Source organism: Microcaecilia unicolor, chromosome 6 (genome assembly GCF_901765095.1).
Source record: "Microcaecilia unicolor chromosome 6, aMicUni1.1, whole genome shotgun sequence".
NCBI classification, from domain to species: Eukaryota; Metazoa; Chordata; class Amphibia; order Gymnophiona; family Siphonopidae; genus Microcaecilia; species Microcaecilia unicolor.
The window spans coordinates 74,086,735-74,100,494 of NC_044036.1; the positions used below are offsets into that span (position 1 = coordinate 74,086,735).

The 13,760-nt window shown below is 43.4% G+C and overlaps 1 protein-coding gene and 1 non-coding gene across 2 annotated transcripts; one reads left to right on the forward strand and one right to left on the reverse strand.

Annotated features, from left to right (window-relative positions):
• Positions 1-975: 975 nt before the first annotated feature.
• Positions 976-1,060, forward strand: TRNAR-UCU. Its single transcript is given in 2 exon segments — positions 976-1,012; positions 1,025-1,060. It is a non-coding gene; the product is annotated as a tRNA-Arg (tRNA).
• Positions 1,061-8,340: 7,280 nt separating this feature from the next.
• LOC115472450 (glutamate--cysteine ligase regulatory subunit-like) lies at positions 8,341-12,616 on the reverse strand (the record flags this gene model as incomplete). Its single annotated transcript, XM_030206738.1, has 4 exons — positions 8,341-8,402; positions 9,207-9,321; positions 12,234-12,317; positions 12,476-12,616. Coding segments are annotated over 4 exons (402 nt in total), but the record flags the coding sequence as incomplete, so codon positions are not given.
• Positions 12,617-13,760: the final 1,144 nt, after the last annotated feature.

Sequence of the window (13,760 nt, forward strand, 5' to 3'; positions counted from 1 at the left end):
AAAAAGGTATCATCTTATTTTCTTTTACATGTTTTATTTTGTTTGATTTCTATTGATAACCTTAAGAGTGGACTAACATGGCTACCACACCTCTACTGCGTTTGGAAACCCTAATCATTTTGCAATGTTGGCGCCTATGGTACTACCTGATTTGCCTAGCAGCAGGAGAAGTACTTAAGAGCATCATATTCTGCTGTCTGTACCACGTCTTGTAATAAGAGGTTGCGATTTTGTGGCTCCCAGCATGCGAATTGGCTCGGGCAGCAAGCCCTTCCTTCTCCTGTGGTCAGACAGATTAGGTAATTTTTCTACATTACTGGAGGTAAATTTGCTGTGCTCACTCCTTCCAGCCCCCGGGCCGGCTTTGTCTGGGGGGGGGGGGGGGGGCGGTCATGCGCCCCCGGGCCACCATCGGGAGGGCCCTCGGCAAGGTTGTACTTGGAGACCCAGCATTTGAACCTACATCACCAACCACCCCCCCCCCCCCCCTCTAAAAAAATGTGAATGCTTTGGTTTCCTGTGATGCTTTTCCCTCCAAGATATCAGTATTTTAAGTAGAAGCCTATGATTTGTTTCACAGAAAGGCAAAGAAAAACACAAGACGTCTCTCTGTTACTCCCCAGATAATAAAACTCTTTCATTCTAATACAGAGAATTGAAACTATGTGCTTGATGAGTGCTTTCCATATCTGAGTATCCGAAGGTATTGTGAGGGGCAGAAACTGTGGAGCAACATTAAAAAAAAAAAACAAAAACATGACAGAATGAACAAAAGAAATCAGTAAATTATATACTTTCAGAGAGGCAGCACGACTGGCTTGTTAAAATTGCAGTCTTTCAAAAATTTGCAGACATTATGAGAATAATATTAAATTTAAATATTTTAAAGATGAACAATCTGCATTACCTTTTATAGAAATAATGCTATCAGTTTGGCATTCACTCATATAGCTATTGCTGCTGAATCCAACAGGTGGCTCCGTGGCGCAATGGATAGCGCATTGGACTTCTAGAGGATGAAGAGATTCAAAGGTTCCGGGTTCGAGTCCCGGCGGAGTCGCAGGGGTACTTTTTTTTTTCCCCCCCGGTAAACTATTATTTTCACTTTATAAAGTGTTTCTCATTGCTGACACCCCTCCAACTTAAAGATAAACAGCAGCTATAACAACCAACTTTTCTTTCCTGAACAGAATGCAGGGCAACGACATGACACGCGTCGCTCATTCTAAACAATCCCAACAACCTTCAACCCAATGCGCCTTGTTCTATTTTGGCCCACAGAGGGCGCCGGTGGAGCCCTGCTCATGCCAGCGACCGTCTAAGTTTAACGCAGTGTGACGGCGACCTCTGACCTGTGCGTTCGTGGCGTCTCTTCACAGACGGTCCGTTTCCCGGTATGCGGAAGGGGGCGGACTGTTCGCCTGCAGCATTTGGGCAGACATTAGTATAGTTACTGCGAATAGCGCCTTGCAAGGGGTGTTCGTTTCCAAAACGGAGCATGACGGAAAATATTCTTTGGAGACAACTGCCGGACTGAGGGGGTGGGGAGGAGCAGGCTGGTACGAAACAGGATGGGAGGTATTAGATTCAGGGTGTTCTGGCGAGGACCCAGGAGATGTCTCTTTAACAGGCCAACTCTTTCTCCCCTCCCCCCACCCACCAAGAAAAGAGACCCTAGTACTGCATCCTTGGGCCATTGGCTGAACAACTTTTTTTTTTCACATAGCATCAACTTGAAACTTCAGTTAGTTGATCTCCCAAACAAAAAGCTGTTCTGTTGACCCTGTCGTGCCTGACCCTGTTCTTTACCTCGTACCAAGGAGTAGGATGGATAGTCTCTTCCAAAGGATGCATGGGAGACGCAAAAAATCTGGTGCATAAGGTTTTATTTTCTACTACTACGTACTACTACTTGTCATTATATTTAATTACACGATCACGTCAGCAGTGGATGATTCTGTGATTGTAAATTTATCAGAATGTCAATTGTTATGTAAGGGACTTTCTTTTGTTCCTGCTGTCAGGCTGGATTTATTTCAGGTGAGAGTTTTCAGTTAGCGAAATTTCTTAGGAATTTACAGTTGAAAATATTGTTTTCAGATAAAGGAAGTACTGCATGCGATCCTTCTGTGGTGAAAAGGAAGTCTCGGTGGTTTCCACCGGGACCATTTGATCTAGTTCTGGCTTCTTTTCGACATCTAGCATGTTGAAAGAGTAGCCCTGAAGAAACGAATCTATAATCTTACAGATGAAAAGAACTACTAAGTAAATACCTGTTGCCTGATACACACCTACCTCATCAGACCACAATACAACCTGTATTTGTTATCAACCGAATCAGCGAATGCCATTACAGTACTATGTAAGCCACATTGAGCCTGCAAATAGGTGGGAAAATGTGGGGTACAAATGTAACAAATAAATAAAATAAATACTGCAATTATGATTAGGAGAGCAGATAAAGGAGGTGCGATTGTGATCTAAGATCCAGATACATACCTCACAGAAATTTGTAGACAACTTCAACTTCATTCTATCAGGAATTGTCATGCGAGTCTACCCCGGAATTACAGAAGGTAATTTAGCAGATCACCACTGAGGGGTATGCCAATGGGGTACTTACTCAGAAGGAGTTTCACTTCCTAAATACTTTGCATCCGAAGATCACGGGTTTTTTTAATACCTTGCCAAAAATCCACAAAACATTGTGTAACCCCCCCCCTCCCCCACACCTATAATTTCAAGTAGAGGGTCTATTGGAACACTTATCAATGTATGTGGGCTATTTTTTTACAACCGTTAGTAACTGCCGGTAAATCTTATTTGAAAGACTCAACTCATTTTTTGAGAATTATCTACACAAGTCAAATGTTACTCTTAAAATGGCTACTTTAGATGTTACATCCTTTTATAAGATGATACTGCAAGATGAAGCCCTGAAAGTTCTAGAGCTGTTTCTGGATAGTACAGCTTCTGGGAGAGTTCCTACTTTTTTTATTTTACAACTTGCAGGATTGGCAATGAAGAGGAATTTTTTTCAATTTGGAAACACTCTGTATCAACAGGTCTCGGAGTTGCAATGGAGGCGAACGCTTTTATGAGAGCCTTTGAGCAGAAATATGTTTATACGGCAGACTTGTTTAAGGCTGTTCAACTCTGGGCCCGCTACACTAATCGCATATTCGTGTTGTGGGCAGTTCTGACCTTTTTTCAACAATTTGTGTCATATTTGAATGGGTGCCACCCATGAATCAAATTTGTTCTACATTTTGACCATTCTGAAATTTCTTTTTTAGATGTATTAATTAAGAAGACTGAAACAGGATTTAGGACTACAGTTTTTCATAAAGCACTGATCGAAACATGTTTTTAAATTATAACAGCAGCCACCCTGTTTCTCTGAAGAATAGCCTACCATTCTCGCAGTTCATCCAATATCAGAAAATTTAGGCAACAATAAAAAGATCTGTCAAATAAGTTACAAGCTCGTGGCTATCCTAGAGATGGTATTTGGAAAGCCAATTGTCGGGCTAAATTCAACAATTGTGATCTTCTCTTGACACCAAGGTCCATCACCTCAACTGAAGATGAAGATACACTTATGTATGTGATGCAATTTAATTAATTTTCCTCTTGGGTGGCCATAAGTACTGCCATACTGGGACAGAGCAAAGGTCCATCAAGCCCAGCATCCTGTTTCCAACAGTGGCCAATCCATGTCACAAATACCTGGCAAGATCCCAAAAAAGTACAAAACAACTTATGCTGCTTAGCCCAGAAATAAGCAGTAGATTTTCCCCAAGTCTGTTTCAATAATGGTCTATGGACTTTTCTTTTAGAAGCCTTCCAAACCTTTTTTAAATCCCACTAAGCTAACCACCTTTACCACATTCTCTGGCAACAAATTCCAGAGTTTAATTACACATTGAGTGAAGAAAAATTTGCTACTTTGTAGCTTCATCGCATGCCCCCCAGTCCTAGTATTTTTGGAAAGAGTAAACAAATGATTCACGTCTACCCGTTCCACTCCACTCATTATTTTATAGACCTCTATCTTATCTCCCCTCAGCCGTCTCTTCTCCAAGCTGAAGGTGTGTGTCATCTTGACACACTCCTTCAATGAAACAAAACAGAATCTAAGGCAGAATCCTTTGCCTTGCAGAACTGAATCTTTCAGTTTTAAACCGTCTACCCTCCCGAAGAGTATTGTCTGTAGGTGCACAGTCTTTTTTTTTTATTTATAACCATTTAAATTTTTACAAGTGATAAAACAACTTGCTGGAAATACAGAGAAAGTAATACGTAGGAATTATTTCAGTCAGGTAATTCTATTCTCTTCCTTAGACCACTAAATAGGGAGAGTGAAACAAGATAAGGAGATCAATTAAACAGTAAACAGAAAAAAAACCCCCGTGGTATTAACCTGATTATCCCCAGATATTACTTGTCTAATTCATTATTCCACATTGATCATCTGGTTGGCTTCTTCAAGGCCAATACGGTGTATAGTAAAATCATTTAATTGAAAACATAGTTATTGTCCAATATTAGTTAGAAATAATATATCTGATTACATTCTCTCTCTTTTAAAAACCAGACGTTATTTAACAATACGTATACTTAAGTCTCTAATTCAAATCCCACTGATTAAAGTAATCCCAGTTTTCACAGGCTTCACTCCTTTTAAAGTAATAATTTGAGGAAATATTTCTGAGGACAACTTTAGGAGTCATACCCGGAACTCTGGGAAAAACAATAAACTCAACATTAATCATCTATAATAATATTCATTTTATTATTCAAAATTTCTGGTCTATTATCATAACTACTTCTTGCTCATGTAGAATCATTTGATATATCAATTTTATACTCTCAAAGGGTTCAGTTGAATTGTCCATGTAACTCTCTAATAAAATTATATCTGAAACAAAATTATTTACTGCCACCGTTAGGTCCCGAAGCGCCTTCCAGATGGTATTCAATGTAACCTCCATGGGAGCCAAAAACTCCAAGTTGATTTCTCATAGGTGTTTAGGAGTGGTTCCGCCAATTCGGGTTCTGCTGTCCTCCGTTTCAGCATATATGCTAACAACTGCCACCTGAAACTGAACATGTCCAATACCGAGCTTATCGTCTTTCCACCAAAGCCCACCTCTCCGCTTCCTACCTCTCTCAATCTCAGTTGATAACACCCTCATCCTCCCCGTCTCATCTGCCCGCAACCTCGGAGTCATCTTCGACTCCTCCTTCTCATTCTCAACGCATATCCAGCAGACAGCCAAGACCTGTCGCTTCTTCCTCTTTAACATCAGCAAAATTCGCCCTTTCCTCTCTGAGCACACCACCCAAACTCTCATCCACGCCCTCATTACCTCTCGCCTTGACTACTGCAACCTTCTCCTCACTGGCCTCCCACTTAGCCATCTATCCCCCCTGCAATCCATTCAGAACTCTGCTGCACGTCTTATATTCTGCCTGAACCGATATACTCATATCACCCCTCTCCTCAGGTCGCTTCACTGGCTTCCGATCAGATACCGCATACAGTTCAAGCTTCTCCTCACCTACAAACGCACTCAGTCTGCAGCCCCTCATTACCTCTCCACCCTCATCTCCCCTTACATTCCTGCCTGAAACCTCCGCTCACAGGACAAATCCCTCCTCTCAGTACCCTTCTCCACCACCGCCAACTCCAGGCTCCGCCCATTCTGCCTCGCTTCACCCTATGCGTGGAATCAACTTCCTGAGGCCCTACGCCAAGCCCCTCCCTATCCATCTTCAAATCCTTGCTCAAAGCCCACCTCTTCAATGTTGCCTTCGGCACCTAACCTGATACTTCTCAAGGAACCTAGACTGCCCCAATTTGACTGCCACTACTTGATTGTACATTTGTCCATTAGACTGTAAGCTCTCAGAGCAGGGACTGTCCTTCTATGTTATATTGTACAGCGCTGCGTAACCCTAGTAGCGCTTTAGAAATGTCAAATAGTAGTAGTAGTAATAGTAACTCACTCCTCCACTCCTTTGGACATGGTGGTTGAATAATTCGGGAGCGATGGAGTTGTTTTTTTCCAGGTCCAAGAGCATCGATGCTCCTTCGCCGGTGCTAATCGAAGGACTCGCCAACCCTTTTCATCTGTGGGCAGTTCGTCGCGCAGCAGTCCCGCACTTGCTGCTTAGGGGATAAAACGCTGGCCATCAGCGGCTGACCGCCGGTTGTCCCCTTCCTCTCAGGTAAGGTAACTGCAATTGCAGAGAGGAAATTTACGTAAAGAAGACAAAACTTCAGAGGGCAGCTGGGCCGCCAGGCATACGAACTTCAGGTCACCATCTTATCACTCTCCCAGTTTGGGACACTCTTTGTCTGGTTTCTCCTCAGATGCCTGTCTGATATGGGTAACCCTTCAGCATAGCCCTCTAAGTCATTGAAACACACAAGCCCCTCCACCTCTACAAGGTGGTGTCCCTTCGGAGGGGGGTGCACAGCCTTTTTAAAGACTGCAGAAACACGGTTGCCATGTCGAGTCTTTATATACGTTTGAAAAATAAAGTGGATTGGTTGAACCAGTGGCTTGTCTAGCTGTCCTTTTCCCATTTCTGCATTTCCCTTTAAGTGAGCTGGAACATAAGAAAGCAAACAGGGTTTCTCTCCTAGCAACCTTTTATTTTTTGCTGTTCGAGTTGAGCTCCTCTTCCAGATATGCCATATTCCACAACAATGGAGCTATTCTCCATACAAAAAATATTCAAATTCTGAGTATGACCTCAGAAACAACACATGCTCCCTTCCACTATCAACACTGTTTAAAGCAGATGGGTTTTTGTTTGTGTGGTGACTACAGGGTATGGAGACCAGTCTTGATTATTTTTATTTTGGGTGCCAAGGGTCTGCTTTCCAATATGTCAGTCCAGACACTTTGGAAAATAACCCAAAACCCTGCAAAAATACTCAAAATCAATACAGCAACCTTAAACCAAGACATCCCTAACCCATCTATGAAAAGAGTGGGTCCTAGTACTCCAATATATCTACTAGGGGGAACCTAGAACAAGCTGGACTATTACACATTCCTATACAGACACTACATGCTAGCAGAATCCACCTCAGTCACATATGCAGAGCATGGATAGACCCTCATCTGATACAAGATAGGGAACCAGAAAACACATGGAGACAAAAATAGGACTGCTACAGATCTCTACACAGAAATTACATGCTAACAGAATACCACACCTTGGTTCACACATTCAAAACACACAGACCCCTCAACAAATGTGAAACAAGGGACCACAGATCAGTAATACAGATATGAAGGCAAAAAAATGAACTGGAAACCTCAAGGTCAGACTGTGCATACAGCAATACTAGAGAAAGAGAAACTTAAATGCAAATGATCAGTGATGCAAATTTCCCAAAGCTAACATTCCAATTAATAAATTAAAAATAAAATACTTTTTCAACCTTTGCTGTTGAGCATTTTATTTTTCTATTCACTTTGGTTTCAGTGTCTCATCTGCTTTTCTGTTTTTTTTTTCTTGTCTTTGCAAGGGACACCTGTCCATTTGACATCTCCTCTTTCTCCATGACCACCATCCATCTTTGTGTCCCTATCCATCTTGACTAGCATTTTCCCTGTGTCCTTATCCCTATCCTTTTCTTCACATTCAGCATCTGCCTTTTCAGTGTCCCTATTCTCCCCTATATTCAGCATCTCCTCTCTGTGTTCCTACCTTGACCTGTCCTACATTTTCTCCGTGTCCTTATCTTTCCTCTGTAATTGCATTGCCTCTCCGTCCTTATTCCCCTTCCATGTTGAACATTGTCCCTATGTTCCCTTCATGCCCAACATGTCTTCTGTGTCTCCCTAACTTTTCCTCCTGTATCCACTACCCTGGGGCCAGTATCTCTCCCTCGCAATTCCCATCAGCTCTTCATGGTTCAGTTTCTCTCCCTCCTGGGTTCCAACTGCTCTTCCCCTCCCTTCACTCAGTTGGTCCACATGTATAAAATTCCCCTTTCCTCCCCCTCCTGGGTCCGGCTCCTGTCTGCCCATCCCAACCCCTCCCCTCCTCCCTGGTCTAGCAGAGCACCTCTCTCTCCATGTCACAGATCCAGCATCTATCCTCTCCCCTCTCCTCCAGTGCAGTTCCAGCCATTCTCCCTTTCCCTGCCTCCCCCCTGATCAGATAATCCCTCTCACTTGTCTTGATTCCTGCCGGTAGCAGTAGTGATACTGCAATGACTACACCAGGCTGCCTCGGAGTCTCGGCCTTCTCTACAGTGCTGTAACGTGTCCTGCCCCTATGGAACAGAAGTTGCATCAGAGGAGGTGGGAAGTGTCACAGCGTTGCAGAGAAGGCCGAGGCAGCCTGCTGTAATCGCTGCAGAGTCACTACCGCTACTGGCAGCAATCAAGAGAGGAACAGATATCAGAAGCCTGTGCTGAGGTGAGAGTTGTGAAGGGGGGAACCACTGCAGAGAAGATCCTCTCGAATCCCCTAATTTAATGATTGGTGGGCTGCCGCCAGATTTTAACTTGTAGAAGCTGGGTGAAGCCTCTTATACCAGGCACCTATGGGACTGGGGAGAGTCCCTGCCCACAAAGCTCAGTCCTTTAAGTCCTCCGGCACTTGCACTCCAGCAGGCCCCCTTCTCCTCTGTGCTGCTCCTTCTCCCTGCCCCTCACCGCTGCAGTGAAAACAGTGTTGCTTCTCACCTGGCCTGAAGCCAGGGTTGCCAGATAGGAAAAAAATTCCCAGCACAACTTGCACCCAAAGGGAGCCCAAAAACAGCCCAAGCTGCTGAATGGGCTATCTGGGGGACCCACATGTTCAAACCATGTTTGCTCTGCCTCTCCTCTTCCCACCTTGCTGCTCTGCTCCAATTGCTGCACTCTATTCTGCACAAAATGCTGCTGCTGTTCTGCTCCTTCTCCAGAGTGATGTGTCATCATCAACTGATGACCTCATCAACCACCTCATCCTCCTACTGGTCAAATGTGAAGCCAGAATGAGGCTTGAGATGATCAGCCTGACCAAACTACGGTTCCAAGAACACCTTTACTACTTCATAATCAGTGTGGTCTTCCAAACTGCTTATTTTTTTCCCTATGCAATTTCATAACAGCCATTTTCCATATGTAAGTCAAACTTTGTACGTAGAAAATGTTATATAAAAAATTCTCTCCTAAAAGTGCCAAGCTCACCTTTTGGATCATTATGGGTTAATAGCTGGATGTCAAATTCTTTTGCAAAGGCTGTGAGGTCTGGAGTCATTACGCAGCAGGAAGCTAGGTTTACCTGGTTACTGTTTAGTTTCACCTGCAAACAGTAAGAAAGAGACAGTATGATATAATCAGATGCTTTGCAGTTTGTCTATTTTTTCATCCTGCGCTCTCTGGAAACCCCCACAAAAAGTCTTACCCCATAATGGGTCCTAGATATCAACATGGCTTGAAAGCATATTCCTTTGCCAACCCCTACTGCTTAAAAGGGTACAGATTACAGATCACACTTTAGGAACCAAGGTCACACTCATATATAACACTGTTAGTAGTCTCTCCCAGTTTATGGTTGCCCTGGGATTTGTAGTATGGAGTGTTGCCAGGATTTGGATTTCTGCCAGGTACTGGTGACCGGGCTTGGCCACTGTTTGAAATATAGAATACTGGGCTAGATGAACCACTGGTCTGACCAAGTATGACTACTCTTATGTTCTTATGTTGTATACACTGGTGAACATGCACAAGATCTGCAAGCCATGGAGGCAGTGCACCATGAACGCTCATTGTGGCAATACTGATAAGCAACTGGCTAGGTGTGCCTCCAGGGCTAGCATAGGAAACAGTAGTGTACAGCACAAGGGCACACCTTTTCAAGAGGTCAAAGGAGCCGAAATGCTTGCGTGTGAACAGGCATTTCCTAGATATCTATTAATATCTAAATACAGTGCACTCCATTTAAGTGCACATCGGATAAGCGCATGCTCTGTTTAACTGCATGCCGTACTTTGGTCCCGTTTTTGGCGCCATCAATTTCTATGGGGACAAATTTTGGTTTAGCACACCACTGATAAGTGCAAGATTCGCGTCTATGCATGGTTTAAGACCGCTCCTCTGCAGGAAAGACTCCGCATAAGCGCACACATGGAATATGGAAGCCGATTGGCGCGTGACAGGCAGAATAAGCAAAAGAATGTTGTTAGAGTGTACACTGGGGTTGTCGTTGCGGCGGAACTGTAAGACTTTTTAACACTAGCTGAATGAATATAAGTTCTTAAAAAATTAGAAAACAAAGTCAAGCGTCTATTGCTAAAGAATATGGTGTCAATCCCAGTCAAATTTCACATGCCTTGAAGCAGAAAGATCAGCTTCTGGAAGACTGGCAAAACAATACAAATCCACACAGGCAACGTAAAAGGGCGTGAAAAGCTGAGGAGGTAGAAGATGCTCTTCTTCGGTGGTTTTCTCGAGTCAGGAGCAGCCAGTTTCCTGTCAGTGGTCCACTGCTTATGGAGAAAGCTAACCAGCTAGCTGAAAGTCTTGGACTAACTGAATTCAAAGCCACTATTGGATGGTTGGAAAGATGGAAGGAGAGGAACAACATAAAATTCAAGAAACAGCTTGGTGAGAAACAAGACGCTGATGACTTTGGTGCTGAAAATTGGGTTATTTCAGTTCTCCCTACCATCTTGAACGAGTTTGCACCTCGTGATATTTTCAATGTTGACGAAAACGGTCTCTACTGGCGAGCGATTCCTGATGGAACACTTGCATTCAAACATGCCGAAACTACTGGAGGTAAAACGTCGAAGGACCGACTGACAATCCTCCTTTGCTGCAATATGGATGGGAGTGAGAAGTTGGGACTCCTCGTCACTGGAAAGAGCAAACAGCCCCACTGCTTCAAGAAAGTTAAGTGATTTCATGTGTCATATGAGGCTAACACAAATTCATGGATGACTGGGGAAATTTGGAAGCAGTGGCTAAAGAAGTTAGATACTAGAATGCGGGCACAAAAGCATCAGATTTTGTTGCTTTGTAATAATTGTGCTGTACACAGGGAAGGTGGTCTTCCTGCCACCAAACACTACCTCTCTGATCCAACCTATGGATCAGGGCATAATAGCCAATTTCAAACAACATTATCGGGCTCTTGTGCTACGTCATCTGATGAACGTTATGGATGACCAGACTGGCAAGGATAAACGTGCTGTTGAACTGGCTCGTAATCTATCACTGTTGGATTCTCTACATATGCAGAAAGAAGCCTGGAATCATGTTACACAGGCAACTATTGTGAACTGCTACAAGCAGGCAAGCTTTGTTAAGGATGTGGAGAGGGACGAAACAGATGCAGCTGTTGCAAACACGTCAGATGAACAGGTTATTGACATCCCAGCCGGTGTTACTGAAGAGGAGTTTCATTGCTACTTAGCTGTTGATTATGATCTACAAACAGCTGATGACAGCACTGATGTCGAGATATGTGCCTACATGCAGGCAACAACAGCTGATGATGAAACAGATGATGAAATGAGCAGCGAGGCACATGCTGACGAAATTCAACAACCTCCTGTCACTTTTGCAAGAGCGCTGGAGAGTCTCAACACCGTGCGGGCCTATCTGGAGGCCACTAGATGTCAGTGCTATGACAGTTTTTACCATCTGGCAGACATAGTCTATGGAAATCACAGACCCAATAGTGTACAGAGGACTATAACTGATTACTTCAAGTAAGCCTAACGTCAGTTAACGGAGACTGCATATTGTACATATAATAATAAACAGTACTGTACATATGTTTATCAAATGTCAAGCTTCTTTGGGTCACAACGGTTAAGTGCACGCTCTGGTTAACTGCATGCATGTCTTTGGACCCAGACCCTTGCACGTAAGCGGACTGCACGGTACTACCAGTTTTGTTAATGTGTCTCTCATGATTCATTCAGACTCTGACCTTGCTCTGAATAGATTTATTCTCTTGCTTTTAATGATCAACAGAAAATATTTCAGGTGCTAGAGATGAGTAATCAGGAGTACTCATTTCACCTGCTCAAATGTCATGCCGTGGCTTCTGGTTATTGTTGATACATTTGTATGTGCTTGTTCAGTTTTGTCAATTAATGGTTTGAACAATTTTTGATGTATGTTTTATTTATAAACAACTTTGTTGCTTATTTTGTAAAAGGCAATAAAGCAAATCTTTTAATAAAACTAAACACCGTACCTTACCTGTGCCCACAGGTATAGCTGTTCCAGCATGGATTTATCCAAGTCAGAGGTTCCTATAGCAACTATCTTCTTGTTCTGAACCAGATTTTTATCATCCTCACTTTAATATTCCCTTATCTTGTTTGTCCTGTTTGTCTTTCCTAATTAGATTGTAAGCTGTCGAGCAAGGACTGTCTCTTCATGTTCAAGTGTACAGCGCTGCACATGTCTAGTAGCGCTTTAGAAATGATAAGTAGTAGTAGATTTTCAAGTTCTGCCCAATAGGGTTGTAAATGTTCCAAGGAGAGATCAATTCCATCTTCAAGGGGAGGTGGCGCAATGATCACAGAATCTAACTCAGCTACACCAAGGGCAGAACACGCTGAAGGAATGAAAGAAGACAGTCACACAGCGCAGGAGATACGCCTGTTTAGTGCTTCAGAACTGAAGGGATTAGCTTTCATCAATATAGGGATCACTTTTTGTAAGTTTCAGCACTTAATTTGACACCTTTGAAAGATTATAGGAGCACAGTTCCTAAATTTAAATGCCTTTCACTGGGGTACCTATGAAGTGGATGAGGCAAAAGTTGGGGGTCAGATCAGGGGAAGCAAGTTGAACTGCAATAGGAGGTGTAGATTTGGCTGACTGGGGTTCACCAACCCTCCCTTACCACTGGTTCATATTCAAAAATGCTCAGGGCAGACTGTTCCTCCTACCTCTTCCCCACTCACTTGAATTCAAAACAGATTTGTAAGGCTAGCATCCCCAACCCCGATTTACTTGTGCCCGATACAGTCATTGACACCGGAGGGTATACAGCAGTTCACAAAAAAACAAGGTGGCAAGCGGCCTAAAAGTGACCTCAATGTATTATTCAACCTAATGATGGCACCACTGGCTAAATCTCTATCCAAACAAGGCCTTGATCCATTTCTCTACACAGATGACATCACCATCTCTATTCCCTTCAAACAGACCACCACAGAAATCGCCAAGGAAATAATGAACATCATGGAATCCTGGGCATCGGCATTCAAGTTAAAACTCAATAGAGATAGAACCCAATGTCTCATTCTCTCGTCCCAATACAATAATGTTCCCCTCTCGGCAATTAACGCACAGGGTTCATCCCTCCCAATCTCAGACCACTTGAAAATCTTAGGCATAACAACTGACCGCAACCTAACGCTAGAAAGCCAAGATAAGAACACAACCAAGGAAATGTTCCACACTATGTGGAAGCTCAAACATTTCCAGATGGGAAAAAAATTGCCAGTACAACCTGCACCCAAAGGGAGCCCAAAAACAGCCCAAGCTGCTGAATGGGCTATCTGGGGGACCCACATGTGCAAGCAAGTTTGCTCTGCCTCCTCTCCTCTTCCCACCTTGCTGCCCTCTGTTCTGCTCTTCCTAGTGATGTGTGATGAGTCATCATCAGCTGATGACATCATCAACCACCTCATCTTCCTATTGGTCAAATGTGAAGCCAGAATGAGGCTTGAGATGATCAGCCTCATTCCAGCTCCAAATTTGACCAATAGGGCG